The 17016-nt window shown below is 38.3% G+C and overlaps 1 protein-coding gene across 1 annotated transcript; it reads right to left on the minus strand.

Moving 5' to 3' along the window:
• Window positions 1–1028: 1028 nt before the first annotated feature.
• Window positions 1029–13990, minus strand: LOC128030954 (uncharacterized). The gene is made up of 2 exons (XM_052619058.1): window positions 13563–13990; window positions 1029–1663 (listed from the first exon to the last, which is right to left on the minus strand). Exons 1-2 carry the CDS (start codon window positions 13964–13966, stop codon window positions 1204–1206), a joined length of 864 nt encoding a protein of 287 aa, XP_052475018.1. The 5' UTR covers window positions 13967–13990; the 3' UTR covers window positions 1029–1203.
• Window positions 13991–17016: the final 3026 nt, after the last annotated feature.

Genomic DNA, 17016 nt, shown 5'->3' on the forward strand with positions numbered 1-17016 from the left:
CAGCACCCCAGTCCCCTCGGGCAGATCACCGGGCGCAGAGATCGCTCCGTCCGGCTGCGGTTCTGACGCCCCAGCGGTCGCAGCATCATCCGCGCCGGCCGCCCTCTCAATGTTCTCCAAAGCCGGAACCGGTTTATCTCGCTTCGGGCAAGTTTGTCTGACATGTCCAAAATCACCGCAAAAAAAGCACTTCATTGACTCTGAACTTATAAATACAGTGTAATCCTTTCCCTCAATACTCAACTTCGCTGACAGATTTAATGGATCACTCTGAGAATTCAGAATCATTAAAGCCTGACGTCGAAACGACATGACGTGTCTAATCTCCGGACTTTTACATCCAAGAGGAATCATTTTAATTGGACTTACTATCTTTCCATACCTCTGGAGTATTTGCTCTAGTTTTTCATTTTTTACAAACGGTGGTACGTTTGATAAAATGACCTTCTTGGCTGGGCTTGACAAAGGCAAAACAGGCACAAAGATGTCTTTGATTATCAACCCTGTTTCAACCAAATCGTTCACCATGTGGCTTTCACTGAGAAAAAACACAATTGCTTTGTTCATACGGGAGGCAGATTTGATATTTGCGCCACCGATCGCTGCACTCACAGCTATCAGACAATCCTCCACTGACACCGCGGCCTCAGGCATACACTTGCAACCATGTTTGATGGTTAACTGTGAGAGATCCGCCATATCTGGCCCCACAATCCTCCCTCTCTGACCGAAGTCAGGGGGAGAAAAAAAAAAAAAAAAAAACCTAACCCTAATACCTATCAATAAGTGAAAAGAAGAAAATAAATAAAGAAATAAAGAAATCTCACTCAACCAAGGAGACACTTTCACTCCCAACAAACGGCTCCTTCCACAATTTTCTCACGCAAACCGCTCTGCTCCACGCACCCACACCCTCGCGCAACAGTCACACCGGAAGTGTGAGAGAAAGAGAGAGAGAGAGAGAGAGAGAGAGAGAGAGAGAGAGAGAGAGAGAGAGAGAGAGAGATGATGAGTATTCACTCTCATGGCCAGCTATATCTCACTCTGCACAGAAACTGATGTAGTGAATGATCAGAATACATCACTCTGTAGCTAACACTTAAACAAACAGAGCCCCTAAAGACACTCATTAAGACCAGAAAACATGTCCCAGCATATACAGAAATCATATTTCACAATAACTGTAAGATGCCAGAGATGTTCTCACCTCAGCTCTGAGATGTGTGGCAGACACTGAAGGAAACTCTTCACATCACTCTCTTTCTCTGACAATCTTTTCAGCTTTACTGTTTTCTTCTCTGTCTGGAGCTTCAGCACTTCCAGGAGGACAGAGCACTTTCTCTCTGAGAGATCTATCCTCCAGACATCATCACGTAACTGGAAAACTGACTGTAATGCTGGGAGAAAACTCCTGCCTGTTTGAGTCTCATAGTTCTTCACATGTGAGCACAGATCCAGCAGGAAATCACTCTGAACATCAGCATGATCATAATCATAATAATTATAATCCTCTTCATCAAAAGGGAAGGTTTTGTAGCTGCACACAGATGAGAGCAGAGTCAAGAATCTTGTTTCTTCATCAGTTTCTCCTGCAGCAACACAGAGCTTCAGCAGGAATCTGACTGCAGACATCCTTCTTTCTTCATCATCAATGTCCCAGAACCTGATTATACACAATCAAGAAACAAACACTTCATTAATTTGAGACAACTTGCATCACATAATACACTACTTCACATCAGACACATAAATAATTCAACAATACCCAGAAAAGTGGAATTCATCAAGTTTTTATTTAAGAGAGAAAGAGAGAGAGAGAGAGAGAGAGAGAGAGAGAGACTTTGACTTTTACAACTCTTTATTTAAACATTTCCTAAACTACTATGATAAAATATGTTCTACTCATTCAGACATACTGACACAACATGCATATATGCAGAGACAAAACCAAAAACCATATAAAATATATAAATGTATATGATAAATAAATAAATATTAAATACATACAAAAATAAGTAAACAAACAAATATTACCAGTTAAACACTATAGTCTCATCTTCACATATTGACAATATAGCACCATTTACACACCATTTAAACTCAAATGCAAGTACATTCTTTGTACTTTGATAATATTTATGTTCCACCCTGATCCTTGATTCAACCAAAGCAGTAAAAATCAGCAGTGCATTTACGTTTTTCCCCTCAATTGCCATTCTACATGTCTTCCAAATGGCTAATTTAGCTTGTCCAACTATAAAATTTGCCAAAATACACTGTTCTTTGTGTGTTTTTGAATACTTGCAGCCATAAATAAAAAATATCTTATTAAAACAGAAACCTAAATTCCTGAGTATTCTTTCCAATACTTTAAATAGTGGTACTAGCCTGGAACATTCAGCAAAAACATGAAACACAGTCTCTGGTTTAGTACAAAAAAGACAAGGTGATGAAACAGACATATTGAACTTAGAGACAAAGCTATTTGTAGGTAACACACAGTGCAATATTCTCCACTGCAAATCCCCAGAGCGTTTTGGGAGTGGACCTTTATACAGTAACCTCTAAGAAGGAGAAAGATCATCAGAAACCATTAGATGTTCCTTCCACTTTGTATCACATCTACGATTAATATCTTCAAAATGATCAGCCTTTACACACATCTGATAAAACTCTGTTTTTCCAGCAGCTTGAAAATCAATCTCTTGTAGCCCCTTGAACTTCAACAACTTCCCCTCTTGGTCACCATCTGTGCAACCCTTTGGGGACACAAATAACTTAGGGAAGGAACATTGCATCAATTCACCTGACAGAAGACAATTGACAAAATGTTGGAATTGAGAAGGAAAAACAGCTTTCAGACTGCATATGAAATGTTCTACCATCCTCACAGACCTGAATCCCACTTGTTCACAAATTTCCATTGTTGGTCTCCATTTTCTGGAATCAATATCGATCAGATGTGCAACTTTTGTCAAACCCTTTTCCATAAATGTTTTAACAATGATGTTAGACGTGCAAACATTGCCATTAAGATAGGGGTTATAAAACAGTGGTTCATTCAGGCCAAAATGGTGATTCTCTCGTCTAAATCCCTTAAGAACAGTCCAGGAATTTAAAACGGAAGCATAGAATTTCACAACAGGTTTAAAACTCCAACTAGACTGGAACATCAAAAACAATTGTTTGTCAAGGGAAAAACCACCAAAAGTTCTAAGCAAAGCCAAGCCAAATGACACCCACGGTGTGGAAAGCTCCCTAACATAAAGTAAAGTCTGAGCAACTTTCAGCCTCATAGCTTTCACTTTGCCTGCCAAATCGATCATCCCCTGACCTCCTTCATTAACTGGCAAGTAAAGAATTGCAGGGGGAAGCCAATGATGGCCGTCCCCAAAAAAATTTACTAAAATCTTCTGCAGATGTTGTAATAGGATTTTTGGTGGATCGAGTACATTTAACCTATGCCACAGCATAGATGCTGCCAAATTATTAATAATAAGCACTCTACCCCTATAAGATAGTTGAGGGAGAATCCACCTCCACTTGTGTAAACGGCCAGACACTTTATCAATTAGACCTTCCCAATTCTTCTCCATATAACGCTCTTTCCCCAAGAAAACCCCAAGCATTTTAAACCCTTCTAGGCTCCAAGAACAGTGCTGAGGAAGTACTGGCGGACCTCCGTTTTCCCATTTGCCCAGCAAAAAAGTTCCACTCTTATGCCAATTTATTCTTGAAGAAGAGGCCCTCTGATAGATATTCAGTGATGATATCATTTTCTTAACATCTTCATTTGATCTTATTACTAAAGTAACATCATCAGCATATGCGCTTAATTTAACTGTTGCAAAATCTGTGCCAGAAGAGCACACTGTGGAAATCCCACTTAACTGATGTCTCAGAACTGCCATGAGTGGTTCAATAGCAATCGTGTATAAAATACCTGAGAGACCGCAGCCTTGTCGTATACCCCTGCCAACTAAAAATGGTCTCGATAGAGTGCCATTTATTTTCAATAAACTATATACATCCGTGTACAACAGCTTAACATAGAAAAATAAATGATGGACCAAAACCAAAAGCATCAAAACATTTAAAAAGAAAGCCATGATCAATTCGATCGAAGGCTTTCTCCTGGTCCAAAGAAACAAAACCTACATCAAGTTTATACACCTTGGCAAAGGAAATCAGGTCTCGAACCAGAAAAAGATTGTTAAAAATGGACCGATCTGGGATACAGTAAGATTGATCTTCATGAATCACTGAAGATATGCAACGTTTAAGTCTATTAGTTAAAGCTTTGGAAAAGATCTTGTAATCAGCTCCGAGCAATGACACAGGACGCCAATTTTTGATGTCTCCAAGATCCCCCTTCTTAGGTAATAAAGTTATCACAGCCCTCCGAAGGCTCACAGTCAATGTTCCTCTTTCCAGACACTCCAAGAAGACAGAAAACAAGTCCCTTCCAATCACCGGCCAAAACTGTTTATAAAATTCTGCATTTAGTCCATCCAATCCTGGTACTTTTCCTGAAGAAAGTTTATGAACAGCTACTGTCATCTCATCAAAAGTCAAAGGCTGATCAAGTCTAGATTTCTCTTCTTCCGCAAGTTGAGGTAAATCTTGAAGAAGCATGTCAGCCATTTCATCTTCACAGGGTTCCGCCTTATATAGATTCTCATAAAAAGATAAAGCATAGGACATTATTCCACGATCGTCAGTCACTTCTCCTCCTCCTGGAAGTTTCAAATGACAAAGTCTTCTTATTCACAGTTTTTTTCTCCAGACTAAAAAATGTAGATGTCGGCGCATCCATGTTATTAAAGGAGGTAAACCTGGCACGGATAAGTGTCTCTTGGGCCCTTTCTTCCAAAAGATTCCGTAAGAAAAATTTATTCCTTTCAAGTTGTTCGGCAGTGTCCACCTCATCCATTTTATCCTCAGTGTAAAGAATATCTTGTTCAAGCTTTTTCAATGTACTTTCCAAAATACCTTTGTTATAAGCGGTGTAACTCTGACAAAAAAGTTTAATTTGTATTTTGCCAATATCCCACCACTGACTTAGGGACTTGTATAGCATTTTTGTCTCTCTCCAGGTTTCCCAGAAAAGGGTGAAAGAGTGCACAAAATTGTGATCTTGTAACAGTCTAATATTAAATTTCCAAAAAGAGTGCGTAAAAGTGCTCTGTGCGACAGAAACTTCAACAGACGTATAATGATGATCAGATAGAGCAGTGGGAAAAATACAGCTATTATAAAATTTACACCTAACGCTTTTCTGCACATAAATCCTATCAAGTCGGGCTCCAGATATCATATTAGAGTTTACTTTCATCCAGGTATATTGTTTAGTCAGAGGGAAAGCTTCTCTCCACACATCCACAAGACAATGATAATTTATCACATTTTTAAGTTCATCTGACGACTGGCTATGTGGTTCCTCATGGTTCCTATCTAAAGTGTGGTTTATAGTACAATTAAAATCCCCAGCCAGAACAACAATTTTATCATGCGATACATCACTAAGAGCAGTCTTTAGTATTCTAAAGAAGAGAGTTCGCTCTGAACCAATATTTGGGGCGTACACATTAAATAACGAAAAATGTAGTCCATGAATCGTTACATCAACACGCAACATTCGACCAGGAACCAATTCAAAAACACTAACAGGTTGTTGCTTATATTCTGATCCAAAGAGAACAGCAACCCCTGCACTAACACTAGAACCATGACTTAGTATAGCCTGCCCCTTCCATTCACTCAACCACTGTACTTGATTATTTGAATCTGTATGAGTTTCTTGAAGAAAAACTATACTTGCCCTCTTAATCATAATATATTCAAAAAGACTAAACCTTTTAACAGCATCACAACACCCATTAATATTTAAAGAACCAAATCTCAAGGATGTCATGAAAAGAAGAAGAAAGCAAACATAAAAATGCATCCAAACCATCTCACTTTTTACCTTGCAAAATCAATATACTTCTTACATTACAAAGAATCTTTTTAAGGCGGTACCGTTTTGGTCTATCAAGCTCATCAAAGTTTGTCTTTCGCATAGCTATGGTACAAGAACTGAGAAACAGTTTTAAATCTGGAAAGTATGACTCAATACTGATCTTACGAAGCCCTTTTGTATTGTCAAGGAAAGCATTAATCTGCTGTAATGAATACAACTTAGTCTTACCTTCAGAAGTATTTTCCGAGTCCATCACGTCATTCTCATCATATATTTCCTCGTCATCATTATCGAAATCCTCCGTGTGTAGACTTAAATCCATTACCTCTTGTGAAACACTCGCTCCTTGACTCTGATCGATCGATTCATCAGTACTTATTTTAGCATTACATAGGTCTACCTCAGATATTTGTTCCTCATTCCCCGGTGATTCGGCCTCACGCGCCTCTTTCGCATTCACCTGCTCCGAACTCAACTCTGGATACGTGATTACGTCATTTTGATCGGCCGCTGTCTCAGCTATCTGCACTTCGCTGTTGCTGGAATCACCCAACAGGGATCTTCCCTCGCGTAGTTCAGGCAAACTAATCGGCATGGATTCTGCTCTGGCCTGTGGAGGTTGTAACGACACAGCGTCCACAGTTACATCAGAAGTACCCTGTCTCGCCCTGTCATTTTCCACATTAACAGTCAAATCTCCATTAGCGCCATTATTTACATGACGATTCGGGCAAGTCTGCCGGACGTGACCAAAATCCCCGCAAATAAAACATTTCATGGACTCCGAGCTAATAAAAATAGTATAATCCTTCCCCTCGATAGTTAATTTGACAGACAGGTTCAAAGGATCACTGTGAGAACTGAGAATCATGAAAACCTGGCGCCGAAAAGACATTACATGTTTGAGTTCGGGATTTTTGCATCCGAGCGTAATCATCTTAATGGGACTCACTAATTTACCATATCTCACGAGTATTTCTTCCAATTTCTCATTTTTAACAAATGAGGTACATTTGACAAGACAATCTTCTTTGATGGACTCGACAGAGGCAAAACAGGCACAAACATTTCATTGATCGTTAATCCGTTCTCAATTAAATCATTTGCCATTTGACTTTGACTCAAAAAAATAACTATGGCCTTGTTCATACGAGACGCGGATCTGGTATTTACACCGCCAACAGCAGCACTCACGGCCACTAAACAATCTTCTACCGACACAGATGCATCAGGCATACAGTTACAGCCATGTCTAATAGTCAGTTGTGAAAAATCACCCACATTTGTCCCCATTTTCCCCACTTGCTGACCGGCGTCAGCCGAGGAAAAAAAAAAATACTGCTTTACCAAACACAATTCAAGAAAGAGAAAAAAAGAAGAGAAAAGTTACAATCAACCACAACAACTCTCACCCACGCCAAACTCCGTTCACTCGTTCCCAGCATGCAACAGGGGGAGAGAGAGATAGAGAGGGAGGCTTAACAAACCTTTATTTTATTACAACTACGAACAGAAAACCCACATCCTCATTGCCAGCATTTGCTAAATTCATTACATCACGCTCAAGAAAAAGATTGTCCATTATTGTTCTTTTTGGCACACAATATGTTTGAAATGAATACTCTAAAAAAAAAATAATCTATTTGCAAGACATTTCACTAGAATTTTGTAATCCGTGCACAGTAAAGCCACTGGTCTTCAGTTCTTTAACCCTCTGGAGTAAAGGGTATTTGTGGGGCCTGGAGAAGTTCTGTCATGCCCTGACATTTGTGCTTTTTTCAGTTTCTTATACACATCTAAATGGCAAAAGTCTAATCTCACTATAATCAGCACAAACTGGGCTATAATAATATATGAGCAGCAGGTATGTACATGATTGTATTTTTGAGAAAAAAAAAATATGCATGGTTAGTGAAAAACTAAAAATGTTAAATCACTTGAATAAGGCCATAAAACACATACAGAACATTGGTTCCCGGGACTTTTGAGAACTGGAGCTTGTAGAATTTTTAGATTTCTAGAATTTTTCTTTCTAAATTATGTGAAAATCATCTTATTTACTCACTCACAGGAAACAATATATTGAATAAAATTTTCTAAGACACTTTTTGTTGGTAAAAGTCATATGTGAGTAGGCGTCAACTACCATGAATATCATTGTTATTTACACCGGAGAAGACAAAGCCCTGCATAATGAGCCTTTCAGTCAGCTGTGTGTCTGAGAGGGAAGGGTTACAAGAAAGAATGTGAGGACAAAATAAATCTATATAATTTTTTAGTTAATTTTTTTTGTTTGTAGATTTTTTAGAATATATTTAATTATCCCACATCATAATTTAATATCCACTTGGGAGTGCATTTAAACAGTTTATTAGGAACAATCACAGCTGACTTTCAAACTGATTTTTTTAATTATTTTTTTTTGCATCATTACTCCATTCACACAATTCTTCAGAAATCCTTTTAACAATCTTATTTTCTACACACAATTTTTTTGTTAAATAAATAAATAAATAAAAAATAACATTTATGGTTATAATTACATTATAATTATTTTTTAAGGGGGATAATTTGGAAGAACAGCATTGTTTGTTACATTTGTTACAGTTACATTTATTTGTTACATTTATATTATTTACATCAAGCTTCTGAATGGTATTTTATTGTATATTGTTATTGAAACTTCATAATATTTCACTTGATTATACATTTAGTTAGGAATTATAGTTTGGAAAAAGTATTTGGAAAAAGCCTAACTAGTAAAATGTTTACACGTTATGTGAAAACTAGTACAAGTATATAAATAAATAAAAAGAGACTTCCTCATGTTTATGATCTCTGCTGAATAAACTGCTTCATTCTTTTTTTCTGAGGAAATCCAAATCTCAAATCCTCAACCACATCACATCTTTTTGGGGTGAATTATGTCTTATTCCTCTCATCGCGAAGCAAACAGTAAAATAAAAAATCTTGAAGAAGAGTCTCTCTGCTTTGTCTTCTGTTATGTGGGCGTATTCAAGCCGCGCGCTTCAATGAAACATTATAATCTGAATAGGGCATTCAGTTTTGAAGAGGGTGTATCAAAATGGCTCGACAGCGTCACCTATACTAAAAAAATCAACAGCCTTCCAGCTATGTTTCAGGTACATGCACGAAAATTGGCACACACATGTAACACACCAATACCTACAAAAAAGACTCTTGGAGCAAAATTCTAAACCCAACAGGAAGTCAGTTATTTTTAATATTATGAGCAAATTTTCTGTAATTTTTTTCATTTCCACAAGTTGTATTTTAACAAACTCCTCCTAGAGATTCATTCAGATCAACACCAAATTTGGTATACCTAATCTAAAGGCCTTTGTGATGTTAAAATGCAAAGATCTTGAGTTTTCATTGAAGGGCGTGTCCGTGCCGGCCTGGCGAATTTTGATGATTCGCCATGAAAAATGAAGTTGCTGTAACTCAGACATACAATGTCCAATCTGCCCCAAACTTCACATGTTAGATGAGACTCTGAACCTGAACAGATTGACATGCCCATATTCAGTTATAGTCAAGGTTAGACTATTGTAATGCTTTATTGGGTGGTTGTTCTGCATGCTTGGTAAACAAACTACAGCTAGTCCAAAATGCAGCAGCAAGAGTTCTTACTAGAACCAGGAAGTATGACCATATTAGCCCGGTCCTGTCCACACTGCACTGGCTCCCTATCAAACATCGTATAGATTTTAAAATATTGCTTATTACTTATAAAGCCCTGAATGGTTTAGCACCTCAGTATTTGAATGAGCTCCTTTTACATTATACTCCTCTACTTCTGCTATGTTCTGAAAACTCAGGCAATTTGATAATACCTAGAATATCAAAATCAACTGCGGGCGGCAGATCCTTTTCCTATTTGGGGCCTAAACTCTGGAATAACCTACCTAACACACTCTTGCAGTTTAAATCTAGATTAAAGACCCATCTCTTTAACCTGGCATACACATAACATACTAATATGTTTTTAATATCCAAATCCGTTAAAGGATTTTTAGGCTGCATTAATTAGGTAATCTGGAACCGGAAACACATAAAAAAAAAAAAAAAAAAAAAAAAAAAAAAAAGTGAAGTGACATTCAGCCAAGTATGGTGACCCATACTCAGAATTTGTGCTCTGCATTTAACCCATCCGAAATGCACACACACAGAGCAGTGAACACACACACACACACACACTGTGAGCACACACCCGGAGCAGTCGGCATCATTTATGCTGCGGCGCCCGGGGAGCAGTTGGGGGTCGATGTCTTGCTCAAGGGCACCTAAGTCGTGGTATTGAAGGTGGAGAGAGAGCTGTTCATGCACTACCCCCACCCAAAATTCCGTCCGGCCCGAGACTAGAACTCACAACCCTTCGATTGGGAGTCCAACCCTCTAACCATTAGGCCACAACTTCCCCAGTCATGGCCTAATAACACCGTACTTTCTACATCATTAGAAGAATGGCATCTACGCTAATATTTGTCTGTTTCTCTCTTGTTCTGAGGTCACCGTAGCCACCAGATCCAGTCTGTGTCCAGATCAGAGGGTCACTGCAGTCGCCCGGATCCAGTACGTATCCAGACCAGATGGTGGATCAGCACCTAGAAAGGACCTCTACTGCCCTGAAAGACAGCGGAGACCAGGACAACTAGAGCCCCAGATACAGATCCCCTGTAAAGACCTTGTCTCAGAGGACCACCAGGACAAGACCACAGGAAACAGATGATTCTTCTGCACAATCTGACTTTGCTGCAGCCTGGAATTGAACTACTGGTTTCGTCTGGTCAGAGGAGAACTGGCCCCCCATATAATTTCCTAAAAGCGGGACCCGCGGGTTGAAAAAAAAACCCAACCCGCGCATCACTAGGCTGCATGTGCGAGCACAAGTGATACTGTGGCCGCCGGACCACGACTGGTAGAAAAAGATGACGCTCAATAAAGATGACGCTCATTAAAGCTCACTGGCTGAGTTTTCTCCTCTGAAAGAAAAGGTTGCACAACTGACAGAATAAGTTATAATTTCTGAGATATTGCTGCTAAATTTTATTAGCTTTTTTTTTTTAAACTTGAATGCCATTGCTTAAATTGATATCATTTATCTTTTGACATTTAATCTTCGGAGTTCAGAAACATTGTTTAATATAATCGCTGTTCATATTTTTATTAAAAGTTCAGAGACAAGATATATTTATTACTCTTATGTTTCTTATGATAACTGAGATAATGCTGCTAAATTTATTATTTCTTTACCTTGAATGTCATTACTCTAATTTTTTTTTTTATATTTTGATATTTCACATTTTGTTCAAATGTTTAATATGTTCATATGTTCATTTATTAGTGTGTTATATGATTAGAATGTTGTCCCGGTTTCAAAATAAAGCACAGCAATGCTATTTGAGAGTGTATTTTCCCTTTTCAGGAAAAGTATCGAAATCGCAATTCTTGACTAGGTATCGATATTGAAACAATAATTTTGTTATCGTGACAACACTAGTACAGAGGTGTATCACTGTTGTTTTGGCCAGATAACTACCAGGAAGTGTACAGGAAGCATGTGACACGATGGGGCGGTGTCCGGTTATGACACTCTAAAGATTGACAAGGTGAAGGACCAACCAGAGTTTGTCTGACACACAGCATGGGCACACAGCACTGTGCACACACACAGATCACTGGGAGAGGCTGTTTATCATCAGATCACGCAAATCAGTGGAATATGAATAAAAAAAAATGACGATTCTGTCTGAAGAAAACATCAGTAAATATATCCATATATCTCCGCAGATATGCATCTTCGGTCTATAAATCCTTGTTGACCCTGTTCAAATAAAAATAAAGTCTGAACACAAATAAACCGCTGCTGACGTGACTGAATATGAATGAGTGGTGAATATCAATTCAAAATGTGGCACAATACGGATTTATTATTTTGCACTCCTGACATAAATCACTAAATATCTGTCACTGCAACGTTTTATCAAAACATTGGTCAAATATCAAAGCTGGAGTCTTTAAACTTTCAATTGATGCACAGTTTGTCCAGATCAAGAGAGACAGTGATGTTTAACGTGCTGTGAAAGTGAAACAATATTAAACTGGGGCCGTCGGCGATGTTTGCACGTAAAGGGGTTAATATCATCAACCTCATAATGACCAGAAAAATCACTCTGAGAAAGACAAGCACTCGAATCATATGATGTACCATCACCTTCCGTGTCATTATACAACTCACTTGTATAATGACTTTAAAATCTGCCTGCACTGTTTCCATTGGAATGATGTCACCTCTGCTTTCCACAGTAGGCTGCAGCTCAACATCGAGAGCATCGTTTAAATGCTTCTCCAGCTCAGTAACGGCTCCCCCCGCCTGAACATTAGATACATCTAATGTAACACCAGAAACTATACTTTCAAGCGCAGATTCTTCAGTTACAGCAATCACAGGAACAACATCACTTCTAGCCTCTGAGACGTGTCACCCTGTCCCTGACCCACCCGGAGCCTCATCAACCGGCCCTGCATCCTTCAATATAGGCTATCCACTACCGATAAGGATATTTTTAATGGGAGAGACAAGTTTTCCATGCCGAGACAAAGCCTTAGCTAGTATCTCATCACTTAAAAACGGCATCATCCTTGAGGCAGACATTATGTTTTCATGCCCAACTACCTCTCCCACTGCAAGAAATCATTTCTCTACACTAACCGCGGACGCCACTTTTACTCCATGACACTGGGTCAATGAACCCAAACAACACCATGAGTGTGGGGCCGTCGTGCTCCCGGTAAGGTGGCACGTGGCCCAAAAAAACTGAAACAAACCCCCCAGACCGCACCAAAACAATAATCAAAAGAAAGACCAGAAAAAAGCCAGAAAGAAGGAAAATTACCATACTTTCCACGCTATATGGTGCACCAGATTATAAGACGCACCTCTTCTCTTTCTCTTTCAATGAATGGCCTATTTTAGAATTGTTTTCATATATAGGGCCCACCGAATAGAAGATAAGGTGCATAGAATAGAAGATACTGAAGTCAAAGGTTTGACTGGGTTTGCGTTATGCATCCACTAAATGGAGATGTGATAAAGGGAATGTCAACATTTAGACAGAGTGCCTTGATCCATATATAAGGCGCTCCGGATTATAAGGCGCACTGTCGTTTTTTGGGAAAATTAAAGGCTTTTAAGTGTGCCTTATAGTGAGGAAAATACAGTAGATTCACTCATACTCACAGAGTCCAAACGCACTCGACCCGTACTCAGGCACTCACAACAGCAGTGCTCTCACAGCAAACTCCGCCCACTCACTCACAGTGAGAGAGAGAGAGAGAGAGAGGAGCTCTCACTCTCACAGCCAGCTGTTTCTCACCCTGAACAAAAACTGCTCTTAGATTTGGCCGGTGACACAAAAAGAGATCAGATGTAGTGAATGATCAGGATACATCACTCTGTATCTAACACTGAAACAAACAGAGCCCCTAAAGACACTCATTAAGACCAGAAAACATGTCCCAGCTTATACAGAAATCATATTTCACAATAACTGTAAGATGCCAGAGATGTTCTCACCTCAGCTTTGAGACGTGTGGCAGACACTGAAGGAGACTCTTCACATCAATCTCTTCATCTGAACATCCACTCAGCTCGACTGGTTTTTTCTCTGTCTGGAGCTTCAACACTTCCAGGAGGACTGAGCTCTTTCTCTCTGAGAGATCTATGATCCAGACATCACGTAACTGGAAAACTGACTGTAATGCTGGAAGAAAACTCCTGCCTGTTTGAGTCTCATAGTTCTTCACATGTGAGCACAGATCCAGCAGGAAATCACTCTGAACATAAGCATCATGATAATTATCATCAAAAGGGAAGGTTTTGTAGCTGCACACAGATGACAGCAGAGTCAAGAATCTTGTTTCTTCATCAGTTTCTCCTGCAGCAACACAGAGCTTCAGCAGGAATCTGACTGCAGACATCCTTGTTTCTTCATTAAAGAACCAGAACCTGAAAATACACAATCAAGAACCAAACACTTCATTAATTTGAGACCGTTTCCATTAATATTCTTGTGTACATAATTCAACAAAAAGGGATGTAATTGTATAATGTTTTAGCTGAAATGCAGTGCTATATGGGATGTCATATGTGAAAATCTGTGGGTATGAAGGAGGAGGAAGATGGTCATTTTCTTGGAGGTACCGAGTAGAGCTGTGTTTGACATGATGATGTATCCATAGATATTTCACAATACGGTATCGAGCTGTTTCTGTGTTGATACGCAGCAGTGGACCTCACTTAATTTAAATACAAGAACATCTTTTAAAATGGAGTGAAAAAGTGCAAGGTTTCTAAAAAATAATGAATAGAGTATAATCTAAAGGCTACAACTAGGTTGAATCTGGCCGCAGAGGAAAACAACTGTTTTCACTTGACTGATATAAAGACACGTAATCCTCGAAAACAGAGCTTCACAGGAGCGCAGTACAGAATTATCTGATAAATGTTTACTAGTTTTTGTCAATTTATAAATCACGTGCAAGCGCTCTCTCCACTGTGGATAAAAGCACTGGCTTTCTGAAAACAAGCTTGCAGTTTAAAGATATGCACTTCAATAGTTCATTCTCCAGAACAGTGGAGTTCATCAAGTATTCATTTTCGAGAGAGAGAGAGAGAGAGAGAGAGAGAGAGAGAGAGATCATGAGTATTCACTCTATCATTCTTTCAAACTAATTTATCATTCTTTATTTTGAACCAATCTATCACTTTCTTTCAAACTAATCTATCATTCTTTCAAACGAATCTATCATTCTTTCTAACTAATATACCTTTCTTTCAACTAATATCAATCTAACTTTGAACTACTTTAAACTTCTAACTTCTTTAAACTTCTAACTTTCTCAACAAACTTTTTTTCTAGTTCTTCTTATTCTTCTGACCCAAAATTGTGCAACTCTAACTCCTCCTAGAGCTTTCACTCTACAAACTCCAAACTCTGGTCAGACTTTCAGACTGATTTGACTTTCAGTTTTCTTAAAAATTAATATTAAAAATAATAAAAACCCTATAGACTTACATCGCAGAGTGCTCAAATTGAGCCAAGACTACAGTGGGGCATTAGTGCACAAGCCAAAAATTCAAATCTAAACTCCCTGAAGCCCTAGACTCAATTAAACTACCATTCTATGTATGTCTGTCTGTCTGTCTATCTATCTATCTTCAAATATTTTCTTGCTTTCATTCTTTCTTTCTATTGGTCTATCTATCTGACTTTTTTCTATCTGTATGTTTCTATCTATCTTTCTTAGAAAAATGCTAATAATGTTAGAAACATGCTAGTCGAATGCTAGAAACATGCTAGTGACACGCTAATCATGCTAGAAACATGATAGAAACATACTAATAATGCAAACAAAATGCTAGTTGCATGCTAATCATGCTAGACACATGCTAGCAACATCCTAATCATGCTAGCAACATGCTAGCAGCATGCAAATCATGTTAGAAACATGTTAGCAACATGCTAACACCATGCTTACAACATGCTAACCATGCTAGAAACATGCTATCAACATGTTCATCATGCTAGAAACATGCTAATCATGTTATCAACATGCTAGCAACATGCTAATAATGCTAGGAACATACTAACGACATGCTAGCAAAACATGTTAATCATGCTAGAAACATTATAACAACATGCTAATCATGTTATCAACATGCTAGCAACATGCTAATAATGCTAGGAACATACTAACGACATGCTAGCAAAACATGTTAATCATGCTAGAAACATTATAACAACATGCTAATCATGTTATCAACATGCTAGCAACATGTTAATAATGCTAGAAACATACTAACGACATGCTGATCAGGCTAGAAACATGCTAGCAACATGCTAATCATGCAAGCAACATGCTAGCGACATGTTAATCATGCTAGAAACATGTTAATAATGCAAGCAACATGTTATTCACATGTTAATCAGGCTAGAAATATACTAGCAACATGCTAGTCATGTTAACATCATGCTAGTAACATTCTAGCAAAATGTTAATCATGCTAGAAACACGCTAGTAACATGCAAGTCACATGCTAGTAATGCTAGAAACATGCTAGCAACATGCTTATCTTGCTAGAAATATTCTAACAACATGCTAGTAATGCTAGAAACATGCTAGCAACATGCTAATTATGTTAACAACATGTTAATCATGCTAGAAACATGCTAGCGGCATGTTAATCATGCTAGAAACATGCTAATCATGCAAGCAACATGCTAGTTGCATGTTAATTAGGCTAGAAATATACTAGCAACATGCTAATCATGTTAACATGTTAGTAACTTGCCAATCATGCTAGAAACATGCTACCAACATGCTACCAGCATGGTAGTCATGATAGAAATATGCTAGCAAAATGGTAATCATGCTAGAAACATGCTAGTCGCATGCTAGTCATGCTAGAAACATGATAGCAAAATGCTAGTGATGTTAACATCATGCTAGTAACTTGCTAATCATGCTAGAAATATGTTAGCAAAATGTTAACAACAGTATGTTAATCATAATAGAACCATGCTAGTGACATGTTAACAACATGCTTTTCATGCTAGAAACATGCTAGTGACGTGTTAATTATGCTAGCAACATGCTAATCATGCTAGAAAAATGCTAGCAACATGCTAATTATGATAGAAACATGCTAGTCGCATGCTAGTCATGTTAGAAAAATGGTAACAACATGCTAGTCATGCTAGAAACATGCTAACGACATGCTAATCATGTTAGAAACATACTAACAACATTCTAGTCATGTTAACAGAATGCTAATAACTTGCTACTCATGCTAGAAACATGTTAGCAACATGCTAATATGATGCTAATCATGCTAGAAACATGCTAACAACATGCTAACATCATGTTTATCATTCTAGAAACATGCTAGTAACATGTTAGTCGCATGCTAGTCATGCTAGAAACATGCTAACAACATGCGAGTCATGCTAGCAACATTCTAATCATGT

Source organism: Carassius gibelio, chromosome A16 (assembly GCF_023724105.1).
Source record: "Carassius gibelio isolate Cgi1373 ecotype wild population from Czech Republic chromosome A16, carGib1.2-hapl.c, whole genome shotgun sequence".
Classification (NCBI taxonomy): domain Eukaryota; kingdom Metazoa; phylum Chordata; class Actinopteri; order Cypriniformes; family Cyprinidae; genus Carassius; species Carassius gibelio.